Source organism: Oxyura jamaicensis, chromosome 2 (genome assembly GCF_011077185.1).
Source record: "Oxyura jamaicensis isolate SHBP4307 breed ruddy duck chromosome 2, BPBGC_Ojam_1.0, whole genome shotgun sequence".
NCBI classification, from domain to species: Eukaryota; Metazoa; Chordata; class Aves; order Anseriformes; family Anatidae; genus Oxyura; species Oxyura jamaicensis.
The window spans coordinates 82,098,237-82,124,437 of NC_048894.1; the positions used below are offsets into that span (position 1 = coordinate 82,098,237).

At 36.9% G+C, this 26,201-nt stretch overlaps 1 protein-coding gene and 1 long non-coding RNA gene across 6 annotated transcripts in view; both read left to right on the top strand.

Annotated features, from left to right (window-relative positions):
• LOC118162375 overlaps positions 1-26,201 on the top strand; it is a 924,537-nt gene that overhangs the window by 232,652 nt on the left and 665,684 nt on the right. The window lies entirely within an intron of this gene.
• DNAH5 (dynein axonemal heavy chain 5) overlaps positions 1-26,201 on the top strand; it is a 153,754-nt gene that overhangs the window by 100,539 nt on the left and 27,014 nt on the right. For all 5 annotated transcript variants that reach the window (XR_004748425.1, XM_035318487.1, XM_035318486.1 and 2 more), the window contains exons 53-65: positions 568-698; positions 1,569-1,722; positions 2,521-2,788; positions 3,770-4,001; positions 5,603-5,717; positions 5,972-6,148; positions 10,703-10,906; positions 12,383-12,562; positions 13,486-13,623; positions 14,221-14,356; positions 15,711-16,027; positions 17,249-17,404; positions 17,898-18,080. Coding sequence is in view for 4 of the 5 variants with exons in the window: in XM_035318487.1 (XP_035174378.1) it covers positions 568-698; positions 1,569-1,722; positions 2,521-2,788; positions 3,770-4,001; positions 5,603-5,717; positions 5,972-6,148; positions 10,703-10,906; positions 12,383-12,562; positions 13,486-13,623; positions 14,221-14,356; positions 15,711-16,027; positions 17,249-17,404; positions 17,898-18,080 (2,391 nt within the window). In the remaining variant the exon portion in view is untranslated. The remainder of the gene's footprint in view (positions 1-567; positions 699-1,568; positions 1,723-2,520; positions 2,789-3,769; positions 4,002-5,602; positions 5,718-5,971; positions 6,149-10,702; positions 10,907-12,382; positions 12,563-13,485; positions 13,624-14,220; positions 14,357-15,710; positions 16,028-17,248; positions 17,405-17,897; positions 18,081-26,201) is intronic.

Below are 26,201 nucleotides of genomic sequence, written 5' to 3' on the forward strand. Positions count from 1 at the left end.
ACCTATATGGGCAATGTTTCACAGAAAACTAATATTCATACTGGTACTGTGCATTTGTATAATCAAGTAAACTAGAAGCTTAAGAAGTTTGATTATAAATATACATTTTTTACCTGCTGTGGGGGACTGTTCTTCCTGAATTTAATAGTCCTGGGACAACTTGTCTTTCTGGTCACAATGAAGGAACCTAGAAAGAGAGAAGTCTTACTAAAGTTGTCCAGAGACTAGAGTACTGTGGAAATTATATTTTCTTTCCCAATTTAAATAATCTTAAATGCTATGAGAGCACATCACTCCTGAGATTTGCTTATGCTTCATGGAAGTGTGAGATGCAGTTCTATTGATAATTGAAAGTTTGTAGTGGTGGGATCAAGTGGTTGCTATTTTACAGAAAATACTATAAAGTGCAAACGCCCATAGGATATAATTAATAATAATATAGAATCTTTGAATTAAAACTCAAAATTTCAGTTTGTTCTGCATTTCTAACATAATTTTATTACTGCAGTAGATTTTTTTGGTATGTAACTGTTACACATTTTAGCAATAGATGGCTTTAATCTACAGATTTCTCGGGTGATTCGTACTCCTCGTGGAAATGCTCTTTTAGTTGGAGTTGGTGGCTCAGGAAAGCAGAGCTTGACAAGACTGGCATCATTCATAGCTGGCTATGATACATTCCAGATCACGTTAACACGGTGAGTGAAAACTAAAATTTAAGAAAATAAATACATTGTCTTCCTTTAAATAAATTAGGCTCCCAGTCTCTGCACTGGGAGAAAGAACAAGTGCAATGTAGACTGAGCACTGTTGCCTCTAGTATAAAAACAGGAAAAATTCTTTCAAACCATCTACATTTACTTGATTTTATACAGTGAGTCTAAGCTTTTATCTTCTTTGAAATAGTAATTTTTTTCATATGTTTCACGGAGTGGGAAGGAATATTACCAGATTAAAAGTTATTATTACACTCTGTCTTTATACAGTGCACTGCACTGAACTAAACATATTTGTAGGTGGTATCTATCCATAACGCTTTCTGAGTTTATCTTACAATATTTGAAGTAATGCCTTGTGTGAGGAGATGGAATACTTACCCACTGCCTGTTAATTGGTAAATATGATGTTTGATATATGCCAGTATTTTGACAGTTTTTTCCAGGTATATATTACCTTATTTTATAGTATTCAGTCCATTATTTTTTTGAGTAACTTACAAAATAAATTAAAAATAATTATAAATTCTTCTGTGAGAATATGAGTGCCTCTCAAAGTGTCTACAGGACATCTCAATGATCAGGGAATATTTTCAGCACTCATTGTAGAGAAGCTAAATTATTTGAATTCCTTTCCTGCTGTGTGAAAAAGAGGTCAGGAAAGAGAAGAATGGATTAGATATTTAATGGGAAAATTTGAAATGAACAATGTATTTTCAGCTAATCTAAATCAAAATTCGTGGACAGTTGGCACATTTTTGCCCTAAGTTCCAACTCAAGTTTGCTATATATTTTTTTAACTAGATTCCCTTTTAAAAAGGATTAAACAGTAATAGGACTGTTTTTCTGTAGATCGTACAACACTTCAAATCTGATGGAAGATCTGAAACTCTTGTACAGAACATCAGGACTACAAGGGAGAGGTGTATGTTTTCTTTTTACAGACAATGAGGTCAAAGATGAGTCTTTCTTGGAATACCTGAACAATGTTTTATCATCAGGGGAGGTAGGATGCTTTCTGATGATATTTTTTTGCTTAAAAAAAAAAACCAAAAAAACTGAAGCAATAACTGAATTTATTTTAATATTCTTTTATATGTCCAGGGGCACACTTTCACAAAATAACACTCGAGTGCTTATTATCATTACAATATTATTAAAATTGAAATAACCCATTGTTTTAGGTTACAGAGTGAGACAAAACTATGGTAAAATTTAAAATGAGCATCATCTTTCCATACAGAAAAGTTATCTAAGTCAGTTCCTTCTAAGTGTATTGATAATCTGTTAGATAATATCTTGGAAAAAAAGTGAGACTTAAGGAACATCACTGAAGTTTAACAAAATTATATGATAGATTAAAAATATACAGTTTGTTTTTGTATGGTAAAGTTGGGTTCAGAATGGATGGGATAGCTTTTGTTGTGTCTTTTTCTATTTTTTTAGATTTTTTTCTATTTTTTCTATTTTTTTAGATTTTTTTTTCCAAGATGTGTGTCTTTTTCATATAATCTCTACTACTTAGTAGAATATTAAGAGAAGTAAGCAAATGTCATTGGACAAGAATGCTCTGTTTTTCACATGGGAGAACGGATTTTACTTTTACAGCAAGTTAGATTTCAATGTGTATAATGGAGTCACTTCAGAAAAAGTCTGCGTTTAAAGGAGTGATTTGGGTCCTAATAATTTCTGTATCTGAAATGAGTATTGTTTCCTGAAAGACTATGCATTAAATCAGTCTTGTTTATGGGATCATTTCCTAAAACATGGAAAAAAACCCCACCAACTTCTTTTTTTCTCAAAGGTGTCAAACTTATTCGCACGTGATGAAATAGATGAGATCATTAGTGACCTCATACCTGTCTTGAAAAAGGAACATCCACGTAGACCTCCAACGAGTGAAGTTCTGTATGACTACTTCATGACCAGAGTCCGTCAGAACCTCCATGTGGTTCTTTGCTTTTCACCAGTAGGTGAAAAGTTTCGAAACAGGGCCCTGAAGTTCCCTGCTCTCATTTCTGGATGTACTATAGATTGGTTCAGCCGGTGGCCTAAGGATGCTCTAGTGGCAGGTAGGTGTAGGTTTTGTCTTCAGAGATATTTAGTTCTGTGACTGGTGGTCATGAAATTGTTTTGATTGCTTTGAATGCAAGCAAAACTTGTTTTGCCAGCACACTGGCAGAAGAAACTTACTTGGTTCAAAAGTTTGATGGACATATTTCTCCTTGCTGTTGAAATGTTTTTAACAAAGGAAGGGCTTTGATTACCATTCGAAGAAAAATTCCCCTTAAAGAAGGCTTAACGCAATAATAAAGCAAGATGACACTAAAGAAAGTGACTTAGTAACTATGCTTATGATCAGGCGGAGAGAGGGAGCCTGTGGTTATGTAATCCTTGATATCTAGCAGTTGGACAGGTTCAGGGAGAAAGAGTAGTTGCACTCTTGGGAGGAGAAAAGTTACCAGATTGTTGGCTATAATGTTTTTACTGAGAATATGAAATAATTTAAGAATCTGCTGGTGCAGAATGACAAAGACCAGGGTTTCAGAAGCTGGGTGAGATCTGACACAGTATCTTGTTGATGCAATGTGAAAGCATCTCCCATGTGACAGCTGTCAATAAGTTGGTTGATGATCAGTCTTTACATTCTAAATTTATAGAAAACGATAGGATGAATCTCAGATTGCCAATAACATTTGAGAAAAGACTTTTCTTCCAGAGGTGTTCTCCTTTTGCAGGTATTGCCTGGTGTAATCTATATCATCCTTTAAAAGACAGAATACTGCTTTGTGAACTGTTAGATATATAATGCAATTTAAAGTTGAGACACATACTGAGCCAAATATATATGAGTAACCGGGGCAAAGATCAATTGCTCTTAGCAGATGATATCAATTAGGTGAAATACTTCTCTTTGTCATGAGACACAGACATGTATATATGTATGTATATATAGCCATGTATACATAGTGACGATGCATGTTGATTTGTTTGTAAGCTAAGAGTCTTTCCTGAACACTTACTTATTTGAATGTTGTTCTTGCTTTCTTAAGTATCTGAACATTTCCTGTCCTCATATAATATGGACTGCACTGCTGAGACAAAGAGGGAAATTGTGCAGTGTATGGGCTCATTCCAAGATGGAGTGGCGGAGAAGTGTTCTGATTACTTTCAAAGATACAGACGTTCTACACATGTGACTCCCAAATCCTACCTGTCTTTTATTCAGGGATATAAAACTACATACAAAGAAAAGCATGCAGAAGTGCAGACATTAGCAAACAGGTATAGTGCTCAGGTTACTATTGTCTTTTTGTAATTTCCTTTCTCAGCTAGGTATTTTTTGTTGTACTTATTTCAATGCATGGCTTATCTCAGCAGAGCACAAGTTTTCTTTGGGTTTCCTGAAATTGTGTAAAGCTGTAATTGAACAAATGTTAGATTTGCTTTTCACATGTAAGTTAAAGACTAAAAGGTAGTGATGTATTAAAGAGCAAGGTGGTGGAAATAAATTAATATAAACCATTACCATGCAATTTTAATGAATAAAGGAAAACAGCTACATGCTATTTAATAATATATTCAAAATAACATTTGATTTACCCAAGAGCAACTTTTGTTTTCTTGCTGAACAGTTGTATTGATCTGATATGAACATGTAAAAATGATCATTGGTATTTTTGGTTTGTCATTACATGGTGTAATTTAGTCTGTTGAAACTTATACTTCTGGCTTATTAAGTGTTTTTGTATATTCCTCTTTTCAGATACTTTATTAAACTAGGGCAGTCTGCAGATTTTAACTTCATGTCAGAAATAATAGGCAACTAGAATGTAAAATTAGCATTTAGTGTATTAGTTGGCATCACCCTTAAGTAAACTTATTTCCTTGATTCTGAAAAACTGGCACAGAGAGCTGGAAGCCTTTAAGAAAGACTCAAAATAATTTATTTCACTTTGAAACCTTCTTTAACTTGAAAGCCAAACTGAATTAGAAATCTGTTGTTATGGTATAGGTGAAGACTTGTAAAACAGGGGGATGGTCCAGTGTTACACTTTCTGAGCTTCAAATGTACCAAATTAATTCATGAATATAAAATTGTTTTACTTCACCTTAATTGCAGAATCTCAAGGACTTTAGCAGGTGTTGCTCTTTATCTGTTCTGTATTTTGATTTACCTCTTCCAGTCCTGCTTAGCCTTTGCAGTTGCAGCCTCTGTAGTTCTTCCTGTCCCTCCTATGCCAAATGTATATTTTCCTAGTCTACAGCTCAATTAAACTTAACTCCTTGTTATGAGTAATTACATTTTGATAAACAAAAAAGTGCTGTTGAAGGGCCAATTTAATGCTCAATCATAAATGTGTTATCTCAGTGCTGTTTTCCTGTTAATCTCTCTTGGTCGTTCTTGATTTTGATATTTTAGTTTTATTAACCTCTTCAACATCCTCTTCAAACAAGAAATAGTGATTTGAGATATTTCTTAGGATTTTAGTGATCAGAAAATGCTTTCTGCTGCGTAGAGCTCAGTCCTCAATGGGGAACTCAATGGGGACAGTGACATATGTGGAACTAACATATACAATTTTAATGCAATAATAAAGGCATACTCTTTGATTTAAAAGTGTGGAACATTTCAAGGTATGCTGTCTTTAGGCAATTATTTATGGTTCACTTTCTTGATTGTGAAGACATCAGATGCATATGTGGAAGCTTCTGAACAAGGTTTATTTTGTGTGTAAAACATCCTTAGGTATTAGATCCATCTGATTCATTCTACTGATGCAATAATTTGGAAAGTTGAGAATTGAGAATTTTGGAAATTTAGAAATTACATACTTCCATTTTTATTTTTGTTTTTATTTTTATTTTTTGCTTTTTAACTTCAGAATGAATACTGGCCTGGAAAAATTGAAAGAAGCCTCTGAGTCAGTAGCTGCTCTAAGCAAAGAACTGGAGATAAAAGAAAAGGAACTTCAAATTGCCAATGAAAAAGCTGACATGGTATGTACAAACTTTGAAGTGTATAGTGCTTAGTTTTTTTTTCTTAAATTTTGAAAAGATTAATTGAGTAATAAGTTTAATATTGAAAAAAGAAAAAAGGATCTTGGAAACATAACAGTAAAAACAAAAGTAATTTTGTTTGAACATTCCGGTTTTTGGAACTTGAATTCAACAGATAAAATTTTACAACAGAAATATACATTCTTCCAGATAGATATTTTCTTGAATATTTAGTGTGTGGGTTTTCATTCTAGGTACTGAAGGAAGTTACTGTAAAAGCACAGGCTGCTGAGAAGGTGAAGGGTGAAGTTCAGAAAGTGAAAGATAAAGCCCAAGCTATTGTAGACAGCATCTCAGTTGACAAAGCCATTGCTGAAGAAAAGTTGGAAGCTGCTAAACCTGCTTTGGAGGAGGCAGAAGCAGCCTTACAGGTTAGTGCTAAAACCTTGGACCAAGTATAACATTTTTTCCCCTAAGATGTGCTTCTCTGAAAACCTGTGTAAGATTGCAGATGTACCATGGCAGAAGATTAATACAGGTAGATATACATATTTTGAGGTTTAGATTTTGTTTTGTTTGTCTTTTTCCACCTGAATATCAAATCTAAAATGGGCAGTTTTTCAGCAAAGGGCAAATTTTAACTTTCACTTGAAACTGTAGTTTATCTATGTTGTGCTGCAGGTTGATATTACACTGGTAACTGAGTGTTGCTACTGTTCTATAACAACTAGTGTGCAATGAGCAAAGGAGTGAGTGCCTTAAAAGCAGTTATAATTACATCCAAATCTAAACCTCATGTTTTGTTTTTAAGTTTTTGCCAATGAATTGATGTTGAATGAGTTTGATGATTCTCTCCTTTCTGCCTTCCTCAAAAAAGTTTCTTCTGTCCTTTGAGATGTTAAATCACTCAAATTTCTAGCAATCACCATGGGACTTCAGGTCTTTCAACCCACTCTTTTTGTGAAGCTTTTTAAATAGAATTATAATGCTCTGCTCATGATTCATCGTTAATGATGAAAGAAATATTATTTTTTGTTGATCTCGCATGGTATTTTAAATATCTTTTCATCTGAATGTGTAGGAGAATGTCCCTTAAGGCATTTATGTTGTGAATAGCGATAGTGGGATCTGAAGTAAATAAGTGGGATCTGGGTTGGTGAGGTGCTGGTGTCTCAATAAACAGAAACAAACAAACAAAAAACAAACAAACAAACAAAAACAACAACAAAAAACATGAAGGATGGCTAAATCTTGATGGTTGTCACGTATATTTACTGGAAGGTTTTCCTTTCCACTTGAGAGTCTGCCAACAGTGGTGATGGTTAAAGACCATTCTGATGCTTCCTCAAATCAAAGTCTTGAAAATGTAGTATGCATAAGTTTTCAAGGATGTTCTGAACGTAGAACTTCACTTTGAGGAGGAGATGCTTAGCACTTCCTGACTGCCTTGATTCTGGAAAGGCAGAATGGAAATGTCTAAATGAACGTTGATGATATAACAGCTGATGAGAGTGGAATAAGGAATAAAAATCTTAAGATTCTGATAGTCAGCTACAGAAGAAGGTAGAAAAACAACAAGCAAACAACGTACAAACAAATGAAATGGCAAAAACTTAGGTGTGCGTGACTATTCTGATAAGTGTATAAGCAAACAGTGCTAACTGGGCGGTATCTGAGGTATGAAAAGAATATTGGTGGCCTGTCTCCTGTTCCGTGTCTTATTGCAGTTTACATTCTGCTTTTGGCCAAAGATACCAAACCAGAACAATACTGATGTTATTGAAATGTTGTATTCTTATAAATGATAATCTGTTTTTAAGGAAAAGCTGTACTATCACTGTTTTGAGACTACACAAAGGAGAAAGCTAGCTGGGCTTACTCTATCTCCAGATTTTCTTTCATTTTGCATTTGCAATAATAAACTGCTTTATGTGTGCCTAAAAGAGGAAGGAAAACTGTCATCCATTTCAGCTGACCAGCGTACATATCTGCATTCTCAGAATGCGTGCATTCATTCGGAAACTCATTTAAGCAAATTCTTTGTACAAGTCTGTATAAGGCTGCATCTTTCATGGCATGAATTCACAATGATTATGGATTTATAAACTTCCCACGAGGGATTCCTTTAATGGAATTCTGTTTGCAAAGTAGACAAATATCTACTACAATATACAATTAAATATAAAGGCCATTTCCCAGATGATAAATCCATAGTTGGTTATTCCATTCAATTTTTATGTATTTTAGGACTATCAATGCTACATTGAGAAACTGTTAGGTACAGAACAGTTTATAAGTTTTTTTTTTTTTTAAAAACATATATCAGTGCTGTTTCATGTTTTCATTAATGATGTAGATAGTGGGTTTGAGTGTATCCTCAGCAAGATTTCAGATTACAACAAGCTGAGTGGTGCAGTTGATACACTAATGTGAGGGGATGCCATCTAGAGAGACCTTGACAGGGTCAGGACAATCTCCTATATCAATCAGTACAGATTGGATGCTGAATTGATTGAGAGCAGCCCTGCATGGAAGGACTTGGGGATGCTGGTGGATGAAGAATTGGACATGAGTCGGCTATGTGCGCTTGCAGCCCAGAAAACCTACTGTATCCTGGACCGCATAAAAAGAATCATGGCCAAGAGGTCAAGGGAGGTGGTTCTTGCCATCTACTCTGCCCTCATGAGACCCCACCTGGATCTACAGAGCTACTGTATCTAGCTCTGGGGTTGCCAGTACAAAAAAGATATTGAGATGATCAAGTGGATTCAGAGCAGAGCCATGAAAATGATCAGAAGACTGGAGCCCGCTACTGCAAAGAAAAGTTGAGAGAACTGGGCTTGTTCAGCCTGGAAAAGGGAAGGCCCCAGGGCAGACCTTATTTCGGCCTTATATAAAGTATATAAAGAGATAAGAAAGATGGAGGACTTTTTACCATTGCCTATAGAGACAGGGCAAGGGCATTTGTTTCAAACTGAAAGAGGGTAGATTTAGACTGCATATAAGGAAGAAATTCTTCATGATGAGGGTGATGAGATGCTGTATTGTGGTTTATCCCTGCTAGGCAACTAAGCACCATACAAGTGCTCACTCACTTCCCCAGTGGGGTGGGGAAGAGAATTGGAACAGTAAAAGTGACAAAACTTGTGGATTGAGATAAAGACAGTTTAATAGCTAAAGCAAAAGCTATGCATGCAAGCAAAGCAAAAAAAGGAATTTGATCACTTGCTTCTGGTGGGAAGATATTTAGCCATTTCCAGGAAGGGTGGGCTTCATCACAGGCAGTGATTACTTGGGAAGAAAAACTCCAAATGACCCCCTTCTGCCTCCTTTCCCTTAGCTTTTACTGCTGAGTATGATGCCATATGGTACAGAATAACCTTCTGGTCAGTTGGGACCAGCTGTTTCAGCTGTGTCCCCTCTCAGCTTCTTGTGTGCTCCCAGCCTCCTTGGTGGCCGGGCCGTGTAAGAAGCAGACAAGACCTTGACTCTGTGTAAGCACAGCTCAACAACATCTAAAACTTTGGTTGTGTTATCAACATTATTTTTCATCACAAATCAAAAACATAGCATCATACAAGCTACTATGAAAAATACTCTATCCCAGCCCAAACCAGTGAACACTGGAAAGTGTTGCCCGGAGGAGTTGTGTATCTCCCATCATTTGAAATGTTCAAAGTCAGGTTGGACCAGGCTTTCATCAACTTGATCTAGTGAAAAATATACTTGCACATGACAGGGGGGTTGGACTAGATGATCTTTAAATGTCCCTTCCAACCTAAGGTATTCTATTATATATGAAGATTATTTATTTTTTAAGTTTGAGTAAGAATTGTCAAACTTCATTAAAACTTAGTTGCATTTGAAATAAAAAGGGCATGTTAAATGCACAACTAGAAGTAAAAAGTAGAATAGAACAGAATTCAGCTCTTTTGCCACAATTTGTATGGTAGCGAAAATGACTGGGATGAATTTCTCGAGGGTCACTAATAAGCACTGATTAAAGTTTCCACTTGGATATGTAGAAAAACTCTGCTAAATTGTCAGGTGCACACTGAATGCAGCACGGTTTTGAAGGGAAGCAAAAGGAAGGTGATCAGAATAACCTACAATAATTTTCAATCCCATTGTTAAAGTATAAACACAAGTAATTAAAAACTTCCTTTAGCAATTCCAAGAGAGGCATTTACTAGGTTAGATGCAAAGTACCATTCAGTCATTCACATATCACTCCTGCAATAACCTATTAGTTTCTGTTGAAGCTATGACTGTTGTAGCAGTGGGCTCCCCCATTGGAAGTGACCATTTCTGAGTGGCTTTTTTTTTTTTTTTCTTCTGTATGTGGTTCAGTGCACTAACTGCTCAGATTGCATTTCTAAGGAGATATCTTCAGTAGTCTATTCTGATGGTCTGTTGAAATTCGTTATGTACTCTAGACTTACAAGTTATAGTGTTACATTTGCACCCTAGAATTACTTTTCAATATGTAATAGGGCCCAGTTTTTCATAAATTATTATAAGATACATATGTATTCTCCCAGGCTTGCTTCTACACCAGGAACACTTCCAGCATGATAAAACAGAAGGCACATATCTATATATCTGTCAGGCCCTCTCACTGGTTCTCTTCATTCACCTTCACTAACCAAATATCAACAGAATGCATTTCCCATTCCAGACTGTGTTTCTACTCAATAGGTTTGTTTTAAAATAAAAATTTAAGTAAAATTTCAAGATATTGCTATCTTAGTCTTTGTTTCATCAAAAGTGGTTGTAGCAGTTGCAAGAAAGTTGTAGTCAAAATATGGCTGAAGAGTCCATCTAGCTTAATTCTTTTGGGTTATAAAATTATTCTCAATCAGAAATAACGTGAAAAATATTTTTTTAATTCTCCAGTGGATTAATATTGTCAGTGACCTTGTGTTCTATGTCTTATTTAATAAACAATAACAATAATTGTTTTATTGTTTGTTTCAATTTTGTAGACAATAAAACCTGCAGATATTGCCACTGTCCGAACACTTGGTCGACCTCCTCACCTTATTATGCGTATCATGGATTGTGTATTACTGCTCTTCCAGAGAAAACTGAACAATGTAAAAATTGATCAGGAAAAATGTTGTACCACCCCATCATGGCAAGAATCTTTGAAACTGATGACAGCAGGAAACTTCTTACAGAACTTACAGGTACTTGTGTAACCTTCTGCTCATTACTGCTTTAAATTTAAGAAAATTGGGAAAGTGTTTCCTTTGGTATTCATAGGAGAACAAATGTGCAAGGCAAATCAAGCACACAATAGATCTCAAATGTTAAGGGCTTAAAAAATAAGTATGTTGTGATAAAATAAATTTGAATCCAGCTGGCAAAGTCTGGCTATAAATCAGTTACAACTTCTCCTAAGTATGGCAATGAAATTACCTTCAGTGAGAAATGATTTAGAGCTTTAACCATTTTAATAGCCATTACTTATCTGTTTGCTTAGAGCTGATAGGAAAGAGAAATAAAATGTTTTCTAACTTTTCTTTAATTTTGAGCATTGTAACTTGTGTAGTGGCTTACAAAAGAATGGGTTATTATTAGGATGTATAAAGTCAGAATTTATTGAAATTTGGGATTTTTGGCTCCATAATATGTCTATAGAAATGGAAAGAGTATATGGTGAATAAATCCATTAGCTCATAATTTAAGCTAGTAATGTTACGATTAATCTATTTAGAGAATAGTTTATATGTTGTCCTGTACCACTGGACTTAATAATCTGATTTCTTCATTTAGAAGAATAATGTTCTCATAAACCAAAGAATATAAACAACTCTTAAAGTTTATACTTTGGTTAAAGCTTCCCTATTAGGTAGCAATAATTTTATGCGTTTATAAAGACATTTAGTTTACTTCATCTGTCTCTGGTCCAGTGGGAAATAACAGATAATAAGGTTGACCAACTTTGTATGGCTGGTAGTACCATGAATTTACTGAAGGACTTCAACATTTTATTGCTTCTGCATAAATAAACCTATTTGTGCTTCTGGAAACACCTATTTTTCAAGTTCATCAATTATATACCTTGTAAATAAACCTTTGAAGGTAACTAAACTTAAACAGAATATTTGGCCATCAAAAAACTTCTAAGGGAGAAATTTCAGAGCTTTTGGGATGAAAATGGAAGAGGCATTGTTTAAAGAAAAGAGAGGCTCAAAACAAAATTTTAAAAATTGAAACGTTGCATTAATGATTAAAGGTAATTTAAGGGGAAGATAGCTGGCTACCCTTTAAAAATACTGTCTTGTAGGATGTGTGTCCATTAACCAGATCTTTTTCCCTCTCTTTTTAAACAATATTGTTATTTATTCAGTATTAAGGAAAATGGAATTTCAAACTGAATCTCAGTGATATACTTGACTTCCAGTTGTGTAATGTTAGTGGATAAGATAGGATAGAGAAAATCATAAATGAAGGCAAACTTTTTTACATTTTTTATGAAGATAGAATAGAGTAGAATGACTTCAGCAAGCTCCCAAATATACATGAGACAGATAACTTCATACTAGCTGTTTTTAAATAACATTTGTGATCCTGGTATTGTTCTGTGTTCGCTAAAGTATATATATGTATAGTTTATGTACATACATAGTACATGCTTTTATTTATTTATTTATTTTAAGCAATTTCCAAAGGATACAATTAATGAAGAAGTGGTAGAGCTTTTGAGCCCTTATTTTGAAATGGTGGACTACAACATTGAGACAGCTAAGAGAGTATGTGGGAATGTTGCTGGGCTTTGCTCGTGGACCAAAGCCATGGCTGTATTTTTTTCTATCAACAAAGAAGTATTGCCCTTAAAGGTAAGTCTACTAATCAATGCGAGGCACACAAACACCTTTCACTCCTTCTCCTCCCTGCCCATGTGCAATTGAGGATTTCATCTGCTGGAAACATCAGTTGCCTTATTTTAACTGGTGCCTGACTTGGTAGGAATTTACCATGTTGAAAATAATAACTACAATGAAATATGCTTCAAATGTACTACCACTTCTAGACTGTCAAGATCATTAAAAAGATTATGCAGTTTGTTGCCTCTGGGCCCCTTTTGAATGGGGTCAAAGAAGACATCTAGTTTAATTCACAGTTGCAACTGCTTTACCTAAAGAAAGAAAATACTTGAGATCTGATTCATTCAATATTCAGGATATCAGTTCATAAGACTATACAGAGACGCTCCTCATCATTGTTATTTAGAGAAAAACAGGCCTAAATAGTTTTTGAAGGGCAAGACTGAAAGTCAGAAGACATAGTCAAGCATGATTTTAACAAAGAATAGCTCTATATTTGTTATGGAACTGATCTAGAGCGAAGGAAGATTTGTGATACAGGTAGTATCTTTCATTAAACAAAGCAAAATAGGTGGTGGAAAAAAACCATAAACAAACAAACAAAAAAACCACCAACAAACCAAAACAGGCTTTTTGTGGCACCATTCTTTCTAAAGGCCATTTCAGACTAATTTTGTGCCAGCTGAAAAGGGCTATTGTGCCCAGAAGTTCTTCTATTTTTTTTTTTTTTAAATTTATGTAAGACCAACTAATTAACTACCTGCAAGAAAACGTTTGTTGTAAAATTGAAATAAAAGTTTTTAATGAGTGATGAAATCTCTACTGAACATTTTGATTTTTTGATACAGTGCAATGAAACTCTATTTGACATACATTATAGCAAATGTTTTGAGATGTATTTGGAAATACATTTTTTTTATTTGTATGCTTCACAGGCTAATTTAGCAATCCAGGAGAATCGCCTAACCACTGCTATGCTGGATCTGCAGAGAGCTCAGGAAGAACTGGGTGCCAAGCAAGAAGAATTAGATATTGTGCAGGCAGAGTATGAAAAAGCCATGAGAGAAAAACAGGTGAATGTATCTCTACTGAAAAGAGACTGTTAAAGAAGGTTGCCACCCATCCTTTGAGCAAAAATTAATGCATCCTCTCGTAATTCTTTGTTATTCCTTGGAAAAAAACATTGATGGACTGAGAAAAAGAGATTATATGTTTTGGATATTCCCTTTCTGGATCCCACCTTTCTCCTTCTCCTCCTCCTCCTTCCCACCGCCTCAAAAAATATTTTAATTGGCTTATTTCTTTAGTGCCTAATACTGTAACATCAAATTTTAATATATGTTATCAGTGCATAATGTATTTGAAATTCGGGGCAGAATTTCCCAGAATTAATAAGTACCAGGCATCTCATGCATCCTTTAACATATGTGCCAACATGAAAATTAACAGCAGGAATATTAAAGGTTGAATCATATTTATGGCAGATGTTGATAGTTTGTCATTATATACTTCTTCCCTCCCATTTACCCTCCTTCATACAGCGATGTGATATGTTACTGAAAATATATTTTTGAACTCTTGTTCTGTTGGTTTAATTAGGCATAGAGATTTTTCTGTCCTATCAGATACTTGGCTGTAAACCATATATTTTGGTGTATGGTTTTATCTAGACTTTGCTTGAAGATGCTGAACGTTGCCGGCATAAAATGCAAACTGCTTCAAGTCTTATAAGTGGTCTAGCAGGTGAAAAAGAGAGATGGACTAAACAGAGTAAAGAATTTGCCGTTCAGACCAAGAGGCTAGTAGGTAAGCATTTCTTCACACCTTTGAACTTAGAAGTAAATTAGCTGCTTGAATTGTAATGGATAATGAAATTAAAACATCTGGAATTTCAAGTGTTTCCTTTGCAGCTCAGATTTGCCATTGCTAAAAGTGAGGCAATTGTTAATTCTCTTGCTGAAGCACAGCTAGGTGAAATATGCAATGAGACTGAGGTTTATATTTAAAAAATATTACAATACTCTGTATGTGCTGTGGTGAAGATGCACCTTAACATAAGATGCATTGAATGCTTGGGACACTGATATTTTAACTTGGTAGATAATAGTCTAAAGAGTGACATGTTGATGTGTAAGAAAGAGCCAGTAAAATGTTTATAATGGAATACACGTGGAGGAGAGAAAGACTTATGTTCGGTCATATTGACTTATAAGGATAGAAGTCAAGAATTTTAAACACATTTACCAATGTTCATGAAACATTTGTTTCCTTGAAGTAATTTTTTATTGTGTAAATAAACACTTGGAAATAAAATTGGAAATATAAATATAATATAAAATATTATAAGGATTTATTGATTAGTTATACCAAGTAAATGAAATTTATCTTGTCCTTTACTATGGCCTGAAGTTGTTTCTCTGACCTTTGCCTTGAAATACTGCAAAAAGCAGGTAGTCATGGTTGTGTATTATTTGCTGGCACAGTATCTGTGTGTGTCGTCTGTGTGTTTATTATTAACTTACTAAAAGTACAGGATACCTTCCCCACACACTCATTGTGTTTTTAAGTAGATAACTTGGAAAAGTATAAAAATTATTCGTACTCAGTATAGAAGCACAATATCTTCTCCAGATTGGAATCCTGTATTCTTACTTCTGAAGTACAAAAAAATCTAGTAGTGTCATGAGACTTAGTCTGGGAGGAGGAAATTTTGAGGCTGACCAGAAGATTAAAACTTGTGTCACACAATGTTTCCATAATGATGTCTGTTACTACATTTTCTTATTAGTAGTAATAATTGCAGTTGATCTTAATTGGCACTCCAAATTAAGCATTAGCATTAGCTGATTAAGCATTAGCATTAATATTAGGACAGCATTTTGCCTTTTGCTGTATCCCAGAGGTGCCACCAGCTTGGCTGCAGGGCTTAGCTGTGTCCTGCAGTGTGTCTGTTGGAACCAGCTTGAATTGTCTGTTTCTGGCATGGGGCAGCCCTTGGTCTCTTCTATGAGGCCACTCCTGATACCAGCACCTTGCCACATAAACCTAACTCAATGTGTTACTTTTTATTTTTTATTTTTTTTTTCCTCTCAAGAAGGAAGTCTCCATCATTAATAGAATTTGTGAAGTTGTAATGTTTTGTTTTCTTTCTCTTTTTAAGGTGATGTACTGCTGGCTACAGCTTTTCTGTCCTACTCTGGTCCTTTCAATGAAGAGTTCCGCAGTCTGCTATTAAATGATTGGCAAAAGGAAATGAAAGCTCGGAAAATCCCTTTTAGTAACAACCTGAACCTCATAGAAATGTTGACTGATGCTCCTACTATCAGTGAATGGAACCTGCAAGGATTACCAAATGATGACTTATCCATACAGAATGGAATCATTGCCACTAAAGCATCTCGTTATCCTTTATTAATTGATCCACAGGCACAGGGTAAAATTTGGCTTAAGAATAAGGAAGTCAGAAATGAACTCCAGGTAACAGGAATTCTGGTGCTTTCATAGTCCCTAGAATCTCTTAGCTGACAAAACATGTCAAATCTGTGATTCAGATAACAATTAGCAAACAGTTTTTAGAGATTTTAAGATTAGAGATTTGACTAGATATGAAAAATGTGCATTTGAAGCTTATTAATACCAGTAGCTCAATTTGTTTAAGGAATTTAAAAGAAACATAAACTACCGGAGACAAACCTGAATGTGTAATGTGTGATACAGGCTGAAGCATATTTGCAGAATACTATAAACATTAGAAAAACCAAATGATTAGTACAAGTTAAAAAGGATGCATGACATGATATTGTTATTTTCTCATGATCAGAAATTATTAATAATTTGTGTTGTCTTAGTATGGATGTCAGTTGCTAAATATTCTGCAAATGTGTAGTGAATACAGAATTTCCCCAACATATTGTTTGAGGCAAGATGCACCAAATCAATTCAAACAGGAAAGTACAAGGAAGAGTCTTTGTTTGCTGCAATAATAATTCCACCAACAAAACATATTTTTAAGGTATCCCTAAAAAGGGTAGAGGAGTTTGAAGGGTGATAATATATTAGCTCTGAGACTGTTAATAGGAAATGCCTGTCATTCATATTGATTCTTCTGTCAGTGTGGAATCCTTGTAATGGTTGCCTAGCTAGTCATGTTAAAAAAAAAAAAAAAAAAAGATGTTGATTAGACTTTCATTTTAGGGTTATAAACAAAGTTAAATGTGCTTTGTGTATGCGTTGAAAAGTTAATCACAATTGTGCAAAGAATAACTTTTTAAAGCAAAGACTATTTAATGGCTTATTCAATATATAAAACACTAATATTTGAGGAAAAAGTCCTAATCTTGGGATTTGCTTTGCTATGGTTTGACTTGGGTAAGTTATCCAGGATAAAACTTCCGTTGATAAAAGGTTCCTGTGAATTTCTTTTCTAATTGCACTCACAAGTTAACGAAACTTTATGTGCTCAGTGTTGTCTTACTCCTACTCTTGTAGTCGAAAACTAGCAGTTTGCATTCAGTGACATCTGAGAACATAATACACTGATGCTTATCTCTTGTAGTCACAATCTTTGCCATAATTTGGCTATAGGACCATTGTTCTTGTTGGTAATTTATTTGAATAAAATGAAATAATCTTTGAATATAAGACAAGCATTAAGTTTGGTTACTTGGCAAAACATAACATCCATAATTGTATTTTTAGATCACTTCTTTGAATCACAAGTATTTCAGAAATCACTTAGAAGACAGCCTTGCTCTGGGAAGACCTCTTTTGATAGAAGATGTTGGAGAAGAGCTTGACCCAGCACTAGATAATATTTTGGAAAGAAATTTCATTAAAACAGGTTCCACCAATAAGGTAAAAACAAAACAAATGAACAAACAAGTGGAAACTGCCTCCTCTCTGCCCTCAACAGAATAACTTTTATTAAATATGTGCCTCCAAAAGGTTAAAATGTTTTAAATTTGATCAATGTTAATACAAAATAAAAAAGGGTTTAAATTTAAACTCACAAATAGTTAATATATTTAACCTATAGTGTTTCTTATCCCTTTGTTTATGACAATTTTAAGTGAAGAAGGTATCAAGATCTCTGTTTGCCTGGTGGAATGTTCTTCATTTAGGGGATGCAATGACGAAAAATATCTGGAATTGAAAGAATCTGTGAACACGTCAGTTAAACTGTTCCATGGATATTTTCAACAAGTTCTTCGCATCAGACATGTAATTTTAAGCTGGAAGTTTATGCTTTTGAACAGAAAGATGTAAACTTTGTTTCTACATGTAGTACCTCCATGAGTGTGCACTGTCACTTCATGTCTTAAGACTTCTTTTTCTTACTTTTCTTAAGGTGAAGGTTGGTGATAAAGAAGTAGATGTGATGAATGGCTTCAGACTTTACATTACCACAAAACTGCCAAATCCAGGTTACTCTCCTGAAATTAATGCTCGAACCTCCATCATTGACTTTACTGTGACCATGAAAGGTCTTGAAAATCAGCTCTTAGGAAGAGTCATTCTCACAGAGAAACAGGTAAAAGAAATAATTATATTTTCCCCCTGACTATGTGTCTTATATTTACCTGTAGAAGATTTCACTTTCATTTCAATTTATTACTCTTCCCATATTGCAGAGTAATTTTCTGTCTTTCTATTGTGACTGCTGTTAATATAATCTGTTTAAGATGGTTTAAAAGCTGAAACAGAAGAAAAATGACTCAGTCAACCAGAATTCTCTGTCTGTACTCTTGCAACCATACCATACTCTATTTTTCCTGCCTCACTGAGATATAACGTCATGAACATTGTCTGTGAAAAGGAAAAAGGTCTGAAACAGAAACTGATATTCTTCTGCCTAGACACTGTGGAACTCATGGCAATGTAACCTGGTGCAAAGGACTCAGTTACTTCATTGCTGCAAGGGGAAATGGTCTGACTAACTATTTCTGACACTGCAGATTCATTAATTAAGCAAGTCCAAGTTCAGGATGACAATGCCAGTAAGCATGCCACCAGCAGTTCTGAATCTTTAGAACTATTGAATACTTTGTTCCTTAAATGTAAGGCAGACCACTATTGAGGTCAAAAACCACACTATGTATCTGTGATACTATGCATCTATGATTGTATTTGCTAAAATTTGGCAACAGTTCCAGTTTACCTTCACTATAGAAGAATGTGTTTGTTCCCTTATTGTGGCAGCTATTGAGCTATTTTATTTATTTTTTCTTCCCCTTCAATGTAAGACTTTTCAATGTAATGGCTGAAGTAATCTTGTTAATGTCAAGTAGTTGCATTTCTCTGATCAGTCCATGGAACTCATGAGAGAAACCATACTCATTCTATGAAGGCTTATATTGTCAGACAGCTTCATTGCACTATCAGCTTAACTTCAACCAGTGACAGCTTGTCAACTCATGTAATGGAATGATCACTGTCTGTCTGAAACATACCATGATGTGTACATTCACAAAGCCTCATGTTAAACTTTACTTCTTGTCCCTGCAACTCAATATATTCCTCAGGATGACAGTTTTATCATCAAATTCCTTCATCACAATTTCCTTTTGATTATGCAGGCAAATGCATTATCAGAAGGCATGTGCTTTTTCATGTTCTTCTACCAATAAAAATAATCATTGAAAATGGATCAGAGAGCCCTTTCTAGTGCTCAGCTCTTCTAACTGACATCTCTGAAGGGAAAATATCTATTTTCTTGCAGAGCAGTTAGGGGTCACCACCTGTGCTGTCAGGACTGTTGTGCTAGACTGTTGTGCTAGGACTCAAGTTGAGTGTTGGCATGTTTGTTTTCTCCATATTGTTTTCACGGTGCTTGATTTCACAACCTGAATATTGAATAATTCCTTGTTAAATACTGCTTGTTCTTCTCCAGCCCAGATAAGCAAATATGAAGGCAGGACATGGGACTCTTGACTAAGCTCAGATGCAAAAAGGAGGTACACTGAAGGTGGAAGCAGGGACAGGCTGCTTAGAAGGTATAAAAAGAAATTGCCTGTACAAGTAGGAATGGAGTTAAGAAAACCAAAGCTCAGTGGTATTTGAAACTAATGTGGGAGGTGAAGGCCAAGAAGAAAGGTCTTCGTAAGTATTTTGGCAGCAAAAGGAACACTGAGGAAATTTGGTGCCATTGCTCTCTGGGGCAGGGAATCGAGTTCCAGGGGATATGGAAAAAGCTGAGGAACTTGACAGGTAAGAATTGCCCTCAGGTTTTCTAGAACCCTGAATCTATTAGAAGAGTCTGTGCGAGTTGAACAGTACCCACTATAGAAGAAAGATTTAAGCATCACTTAAGCTAATTAGATACATACATAAGTCCATGGGACCAGATGCAATATTTCTGATGGTGCTGACAGATCTGGCTACTGCCATTGTAATCTGTTCTCTATCATCTTTGTGGTAGTGAGGGGAAACTCTTAAAGACTGGAACCTGTCTGCAAGAAAGGCAGAAGGGGAGATCCTGATAACTACAGGCTGGCCAGCCTCACCTCAGTACCTGGGAAAGTTTTGGAACAAATCCTCATAGAAGCTGTTACAGAATGCACGAAGGACAAGAAGCAGACTGAGTGAGAGCAGCCAGAATGGATTTATCAAAAGCAGATTGTGCCTGACCCAGCCTCCTTGCGTTCTATGATGAAATCACGACACTGTGGACAAGGGAAGGGAAGTGGATGTTTCATTCATTGTGACTTTAGAAAGATCAGCTGGTCACAGGGCTGGAGAATATGACACACAGAAGAGGCTGACAGAACTGGTTTTGCTCAGCCTCGTGAAGAAAAGGCTAGGGAAACCTTATGGCTGTATGCCTGCCTGGAGGATACAGCAATAACTTTTAGCTTTTCCCAGAGATTCAAAGCAAAAAGCTGAGAGGCAATGGACTCCAGTTGGAACATGGGAAATTTTGATTAGATATTAGAGAAAAAATATACTTTGACAGTGGTCAAATACAAGAACAGATTACCTAGGAATGTTGTGGAACCTCCATCCCTGGAGGAGTTAAAGACTTGACTGGACATGACCCTGAGAAACTGACCTATTTAGACATCCTTTGAGAAGGGGGGTGAGTTGGAGTAGATAATTTCTGGAGGTCCCTTTGTAGTGGTTTAACTTTGGTGACCTCCATCAGAACTGCTCTCTCAGTTCCCTTCTTCCTCAGAAGACAGGGAGAAGAAAGTATGCTGGAAAGGAAGGAAAAAATAAATAATAATAAAAAAGGCTCACGGGTTGAGTTAAGGAATCACAGACTCACCTAGGTTAGAAGAAACCTCCAAGATCATCTAGTCCAACCTCTGACCTAACACTAACAAGCCCTCCACTAAACCATATCACTAAGCTTTACATCTAAGCCTCTTTTCAAGACCTTCAGGCATGGTGACTCAACCGCTTCCCTGGGCAGCCCATTCCAATGCCTAACAACCCTTTTGGTAAAGAAGTTCTTCCTAATATCCAACCTAAACCTCCACTGGCACAACTTTAGCCCACTCCCCAACACCCCTCCCCCCCCCCCCCCCCCCCAAAAGAAGCACTCACACAACCCCTGAGAATCGGCAAGAGTTGTTTATTGCCAGGACATCTTGCAGGCAAGCCTGCGGGATGTCCGTGGTGTTTGGTGGCTCCAAGCTAATGCTTGCGATGGAGCCTGAGCAACGAGTAGGGGGCTTGCCGGGCACTTCTGTGATGCTGTTGGTGCTCTCGGATGGCAGAGCACGAAGACATGCTGTGGTAGTCCCAGGTCTGTTCTGGCCGAGGTGGATCCACTTCCATCCGTTCCTCCACATCTGGTGGATCCAGCTCCTTGGGCTCCACAGTGTTGGGCAGAAGGATAAGCCAGTCCTTGCCCGGGACTGCCCAAATGGGATGCCTTCTGTCCAGAATGTTCTCAGGCCAGGGTGCCGAACCAGGGGGTCGTCAAGTCCCACGCCTCGGTCCCATGCCACTGTCAGGTTCATTTTCATGCATGGGTCTCATGGTGCTGTCTGGTTTACAGCCATTACTGGGTCCTGCACTGTGCTCCGGACTATGGGCATGCCTCTGCTCCCCATGGCTGTCTGCCTCATGCTTCCACCTTTGCCCCACATAACCGTTGCTCCTATGATAAGGCCCAGGCCCCCTGTCACTGGGTGTTTGAGGGGCCAACCTATTCCCCACATCGTTGCAGTGCCAATGGTACCACCTGTACCTGTCTGTGGGCTGGGTGCCAGAGGTCCTTGGGGCACTGGTGTCTCTTGTGCCACTGGCTCTATCCCTCTGCCCATGACACATGACGCATCTCCTTCTGCTCAGGTGCACTCCTTCTTGGTGCTTCACCAGACCTCATGGCTGTCCTTGCACACCAAGGAGGCCTGCCGCTCGCCTTGCTCTTCTAGTCTTCTTCCTGCCACACAAGCTGGCAGTCAGAGGGCCTAGGAGCTCAGTAAATGGTGGGCCAGCTGCAGGGGTCCTGTTTTATAGGGCCCGCAGCAAAGGCAGGGCAGTGGTGGCCACTGTGACCTCAGCAAGGCTCTGGGATGGAGTGGCACATGTGTGACCAAAGGCAGCTGTGTTGGGAGCGGCCTGGAAGATGTCCTCACGTGAACAAGGAGGAGCTTGGGGGGGGGAGGGCTGAGGGCCCCTTTTCTGGAGCTGTTTCCCCTGGGCCATTTGGCTTGCCAGAGAGAAAGGCTGCCCCTCGGCCATGGGGACTGCCCTGCACTTCCCATCCTGTGCCCTGGGTTTATTTTTAACACTGTTTATTTAGGCAATTTCATTCTATCCTTATGTTACTTTTTAGAACAGTTGAACAGAGCAGAAAAAGAACTACTACTAAATGTATTGTCAGTGCTGTCCTACTGTCAATGACAGAATGGTTTGTGTTGGAAGGGACCTTAAAGATCATCTAATTCCACCCCTCTGCCATGGGCAGGGACACCTCCCACCAGCCCAGGCTGTCCTAAGCCTCATCCAGCCTGGCCTTGGGCACTGCCAGGGACAGGGCAGCCACAGCTTCAGGGCAGCCTGGGCCGGGGCCTCATCATCATCATCATGAAGAATTTCTTCCTAATATCTAACCTAAATCTACCCTTTTTTAGTTTAAAGGAAGTTATGGATAATTTAATTGAAGGGGAATGGAAGAGTGGTATGGAATACCACTTTGGTGAGTTGAGGTCAGCCCACTGGCTGTTGGCAGGGTTTGGAGGTAGTCTTTATGCTGTGCCAGCCCTGCTCAACAGCAGACACAAAACAAAACAAACAAACAAACAAAAACAAACAAAAAAACTGCTACTGCTAAAGAGCTCCTATTACCTGAAACAATAGATGAGTCTGTGAGCAAATTTCTTAGCATAGCATTAGACAGGCTGTAAACGGGGGCCCAATTTGTTCTTTAAATGTAAAATAAATGTCAGTTTTAATACATAAACAGTGTTTTAAGCAGAAGCACAGAAAAATACAATTCTGTACGTACAAATTGAAAACAGATTTCAATTCTTGAATATTTTATCAGATATAAAATGAAAAACAGTGTAACAACAGTGTGGTGGTTTTACCTTGCTAGTCAAGGTAACTCTACCACAACCACTCTCTCACACCCCCTCCTCAGAAGATTAGGGGAAGAAGAAAAGGAAAGAAACAACGCACAGGTTGAGATAAGGATAATTAAAGGAAAAAATAAATATTAAGGAAAAATTATTATTAATTAAATAATTTAACTAAAGGGAAGAAAGGGAAAGGGGAAAAGGTGAAAAATACTACAAGCAAAGGCCATGTGGAACTGTAGAGGAAAGCAATTACTCTCTACTTTCCACCAATGAGCGATGCTTGACATTGTCCTTGAAGCAGGGCCTCAATGCACATAGACATTGTTCGTAAGGACAGACATTTTCACACCAAGAGCCAACCCCTCCGCTCTTCTTCCTTTTTCCACCTTTTATTGCTGTGTGGTATGGTATGGAATATTGCTTTGGTTGGTTTAGGTCAGCTGCCCTGGTAATGTTCCTTCCTCATCTTTTGCACACTCCCAGCCTGCTGGCTCTGGGGGTGTGAGGGTGGGGGCATTGGTTAGAGGGAGTCCTGATGCTGTGCCAGTATTGCTCAGCAGTAGACACAATGCTGGTGTGATACCACTGCTGTTCTAGCTGCATGTGCAGAACACAGCACTGTATGGGCTGCTGCTGGGAAAGTTAACTCCATACTGGCTGGACCCAGAACACCCTTCCAAACTAAAATTATTCTGCTATTCTATGGTTCAATGTTATCTTTCCCACTAACTGGAAAATGTCTAATGGGTGGATGTGGTTTGCTCTGTGGACCAGTTTTTCCGACTTGTGTGTTCTTCTTTGTGACCATTCTGGGATAGTTCTTCAAGATAAATGGCAAGTGGACCTCTTGGCAAGCAAAGTGACTTTTCAGTTTGCGTGGCTTCTCTTTTTGCATCCTGTGGTTCAAAAGTTCCTGAGGAGTCTATTTGGACATATCCCAATGTCTAAAAACTCCTTTTCCTATGATACCTCATTGTTTGCCTTGGTGAATTTGGGAATTTCCCTCTTAAGTTTCTGGATTCTTGCTATCTTCTTGCAGCCTTTGGTAGGGAGTTGGGTGGAATTTATTGAACTTTAAGACAGTTTGCCAAATTATTTGACTAATATGACCTCTTGGAAATACCCAGAGTTAGATTGTATGTATGGAATTTCTGCTACCAAAAGAGGAGAGATTATTTATTTGAAGTTAGCGTTCTTCAAGGTGTGTATGTACATCTATATCCTTCTTCCCATTCCATTGTCTCTAATATGATTCTGCCCTGAGAATTAATGAGCTTTAGATATGCTGTGAGGAAACAAGGATTTACAACAAATCATTTAAAGATTCTACAAAGTATGACTTCCCATTCCTATGCTGTCTGGTATGCCCATTGGTAGAATTTGTGTGGCATATGTTGCAAAGTATACTGATTACTGATCCTGCTGATACTTGTTTATTCTTTTCCTCCAGAAAGCTAAACCAGTCTGTAAGATGTGAGCTAAGAATGAGAAGGTCATCGGGTAGCTGGTGTATCTGTATAATCTTTATTTTTTTAGACTAATTGGATTTGAGAGACTCGTGTATGTCTGACTGTGGTATAACTTACACTGTTTTAATGATATGATTTGTTTATTTTAATACATTGGCTGTTATGTAATTTGACAGAAAACTTGCTTATTTAGTGTAGTAGAAATAGGTATGCCAGACGAACAGTGAAGTTTCAATATGCAAGAACTTCTTGTAGCCTTTTAAATGTTCACATTCATATTTCTAGATTTATGGTGGGAAAAGGCTCACATTTTTTAAGGTGCACAATTGATGCAAATTCTTGCGCTTGTGAATTGTTTTGTGAAATTATGATGAAAGCTATTTAGCAGCTTTTATCACTTAATATTAACAAGAACTAGTATTTTTTGGTAAAGCCTGTAAAATGACACCAACTTCTGAAACCAATTCCGCAAAGCTAGATATGAAATAGCCTCTTTGGTGCCATTTCCTTGTGTTTGTGTATATAGCGATTTGGCTTACTTTTTTGCATTCTTGACATTACAGCTGGAAATTTTTGAAGACGTGCAGAAAACTTCAATGTGTACTATTTCTGATCTGCACAAATTATTTTAAAAGCTTAATAGATTGCTATTCACTTTAAAATCCAAGGTTAGTTTGCTTGCTTTATTTTGGTCACTCTGTTTCTGACATGTTTCTTGTGCTCTTCTTGCGAGGGAAACTTAGCTTTCTGTTGTTTAAATATGTTGCATTATAAAATATGTTTAACCTTTTAAATAGCACTCAGCAAAACAAGAAATTTAATTTGTCTCAGGCTGTTTTTTTCAGCATAATTATTATTTACTTGGATGCAAGCATTCTTTTAATGCTAGACTTTAAAAATTTGTTTCTACTTCATCAAACCTAAATAATGCTTCTCTTGCTTTGTAATAGCTACCTGTTTTTCTCTTTAGTTCCAGTAGGCATCAGTTGATTAAAATGGAGTTAATAGTAATTTTCTTATCTTTTATTTGATCAGCGCTTGTCAGAATCTTTTGAATTTGTTCTCCTATCTTCTATGCAATATGATATTTACATTACACTTGGACAACAGCCCCAATAAATCTTTTCTAACTGGTGATGTTGATTTATTACACCTTTTGTACAGTAAGAGGAAAAGGATTTAAATCTGATAATGAGATGATGATTTTTTTCTAAATCATTTTTAAGGTTAAAGGACTTTTCCAAGAACAAGTCTTGAAATAGTTAAGAGTGTTAAGCAGAATGTAGGAGTAAGAAGACCACAAGTTTAGAATGTGAAAAAAAGTGTGTGGCAAGTCTGTATAACTGAAATGGTGGAGTAAAATCTTTCTGTAAATGTTGGTAAGGTCTCAGGTTCATGATACTTCTATCACTTTATGAGAAAGCATGCATTTCCCAATGTTGTTCATTTCTTTGGAAGAAGTAGCAGCCTAAATGCAGTACTGAAGTGGACTTGGTAAAGGTGGAGTGAACACAATTTTCAGCTTTGGAAACACATTCTTAAAACTATCCACCAGATCTTTGTAAATGGTGCAGGAGTACTTGTGTAGACATAGCTAATATATCTATCATCCATCTCACTTACTACTGATAACCAGGAAAAGATTCGTATTAT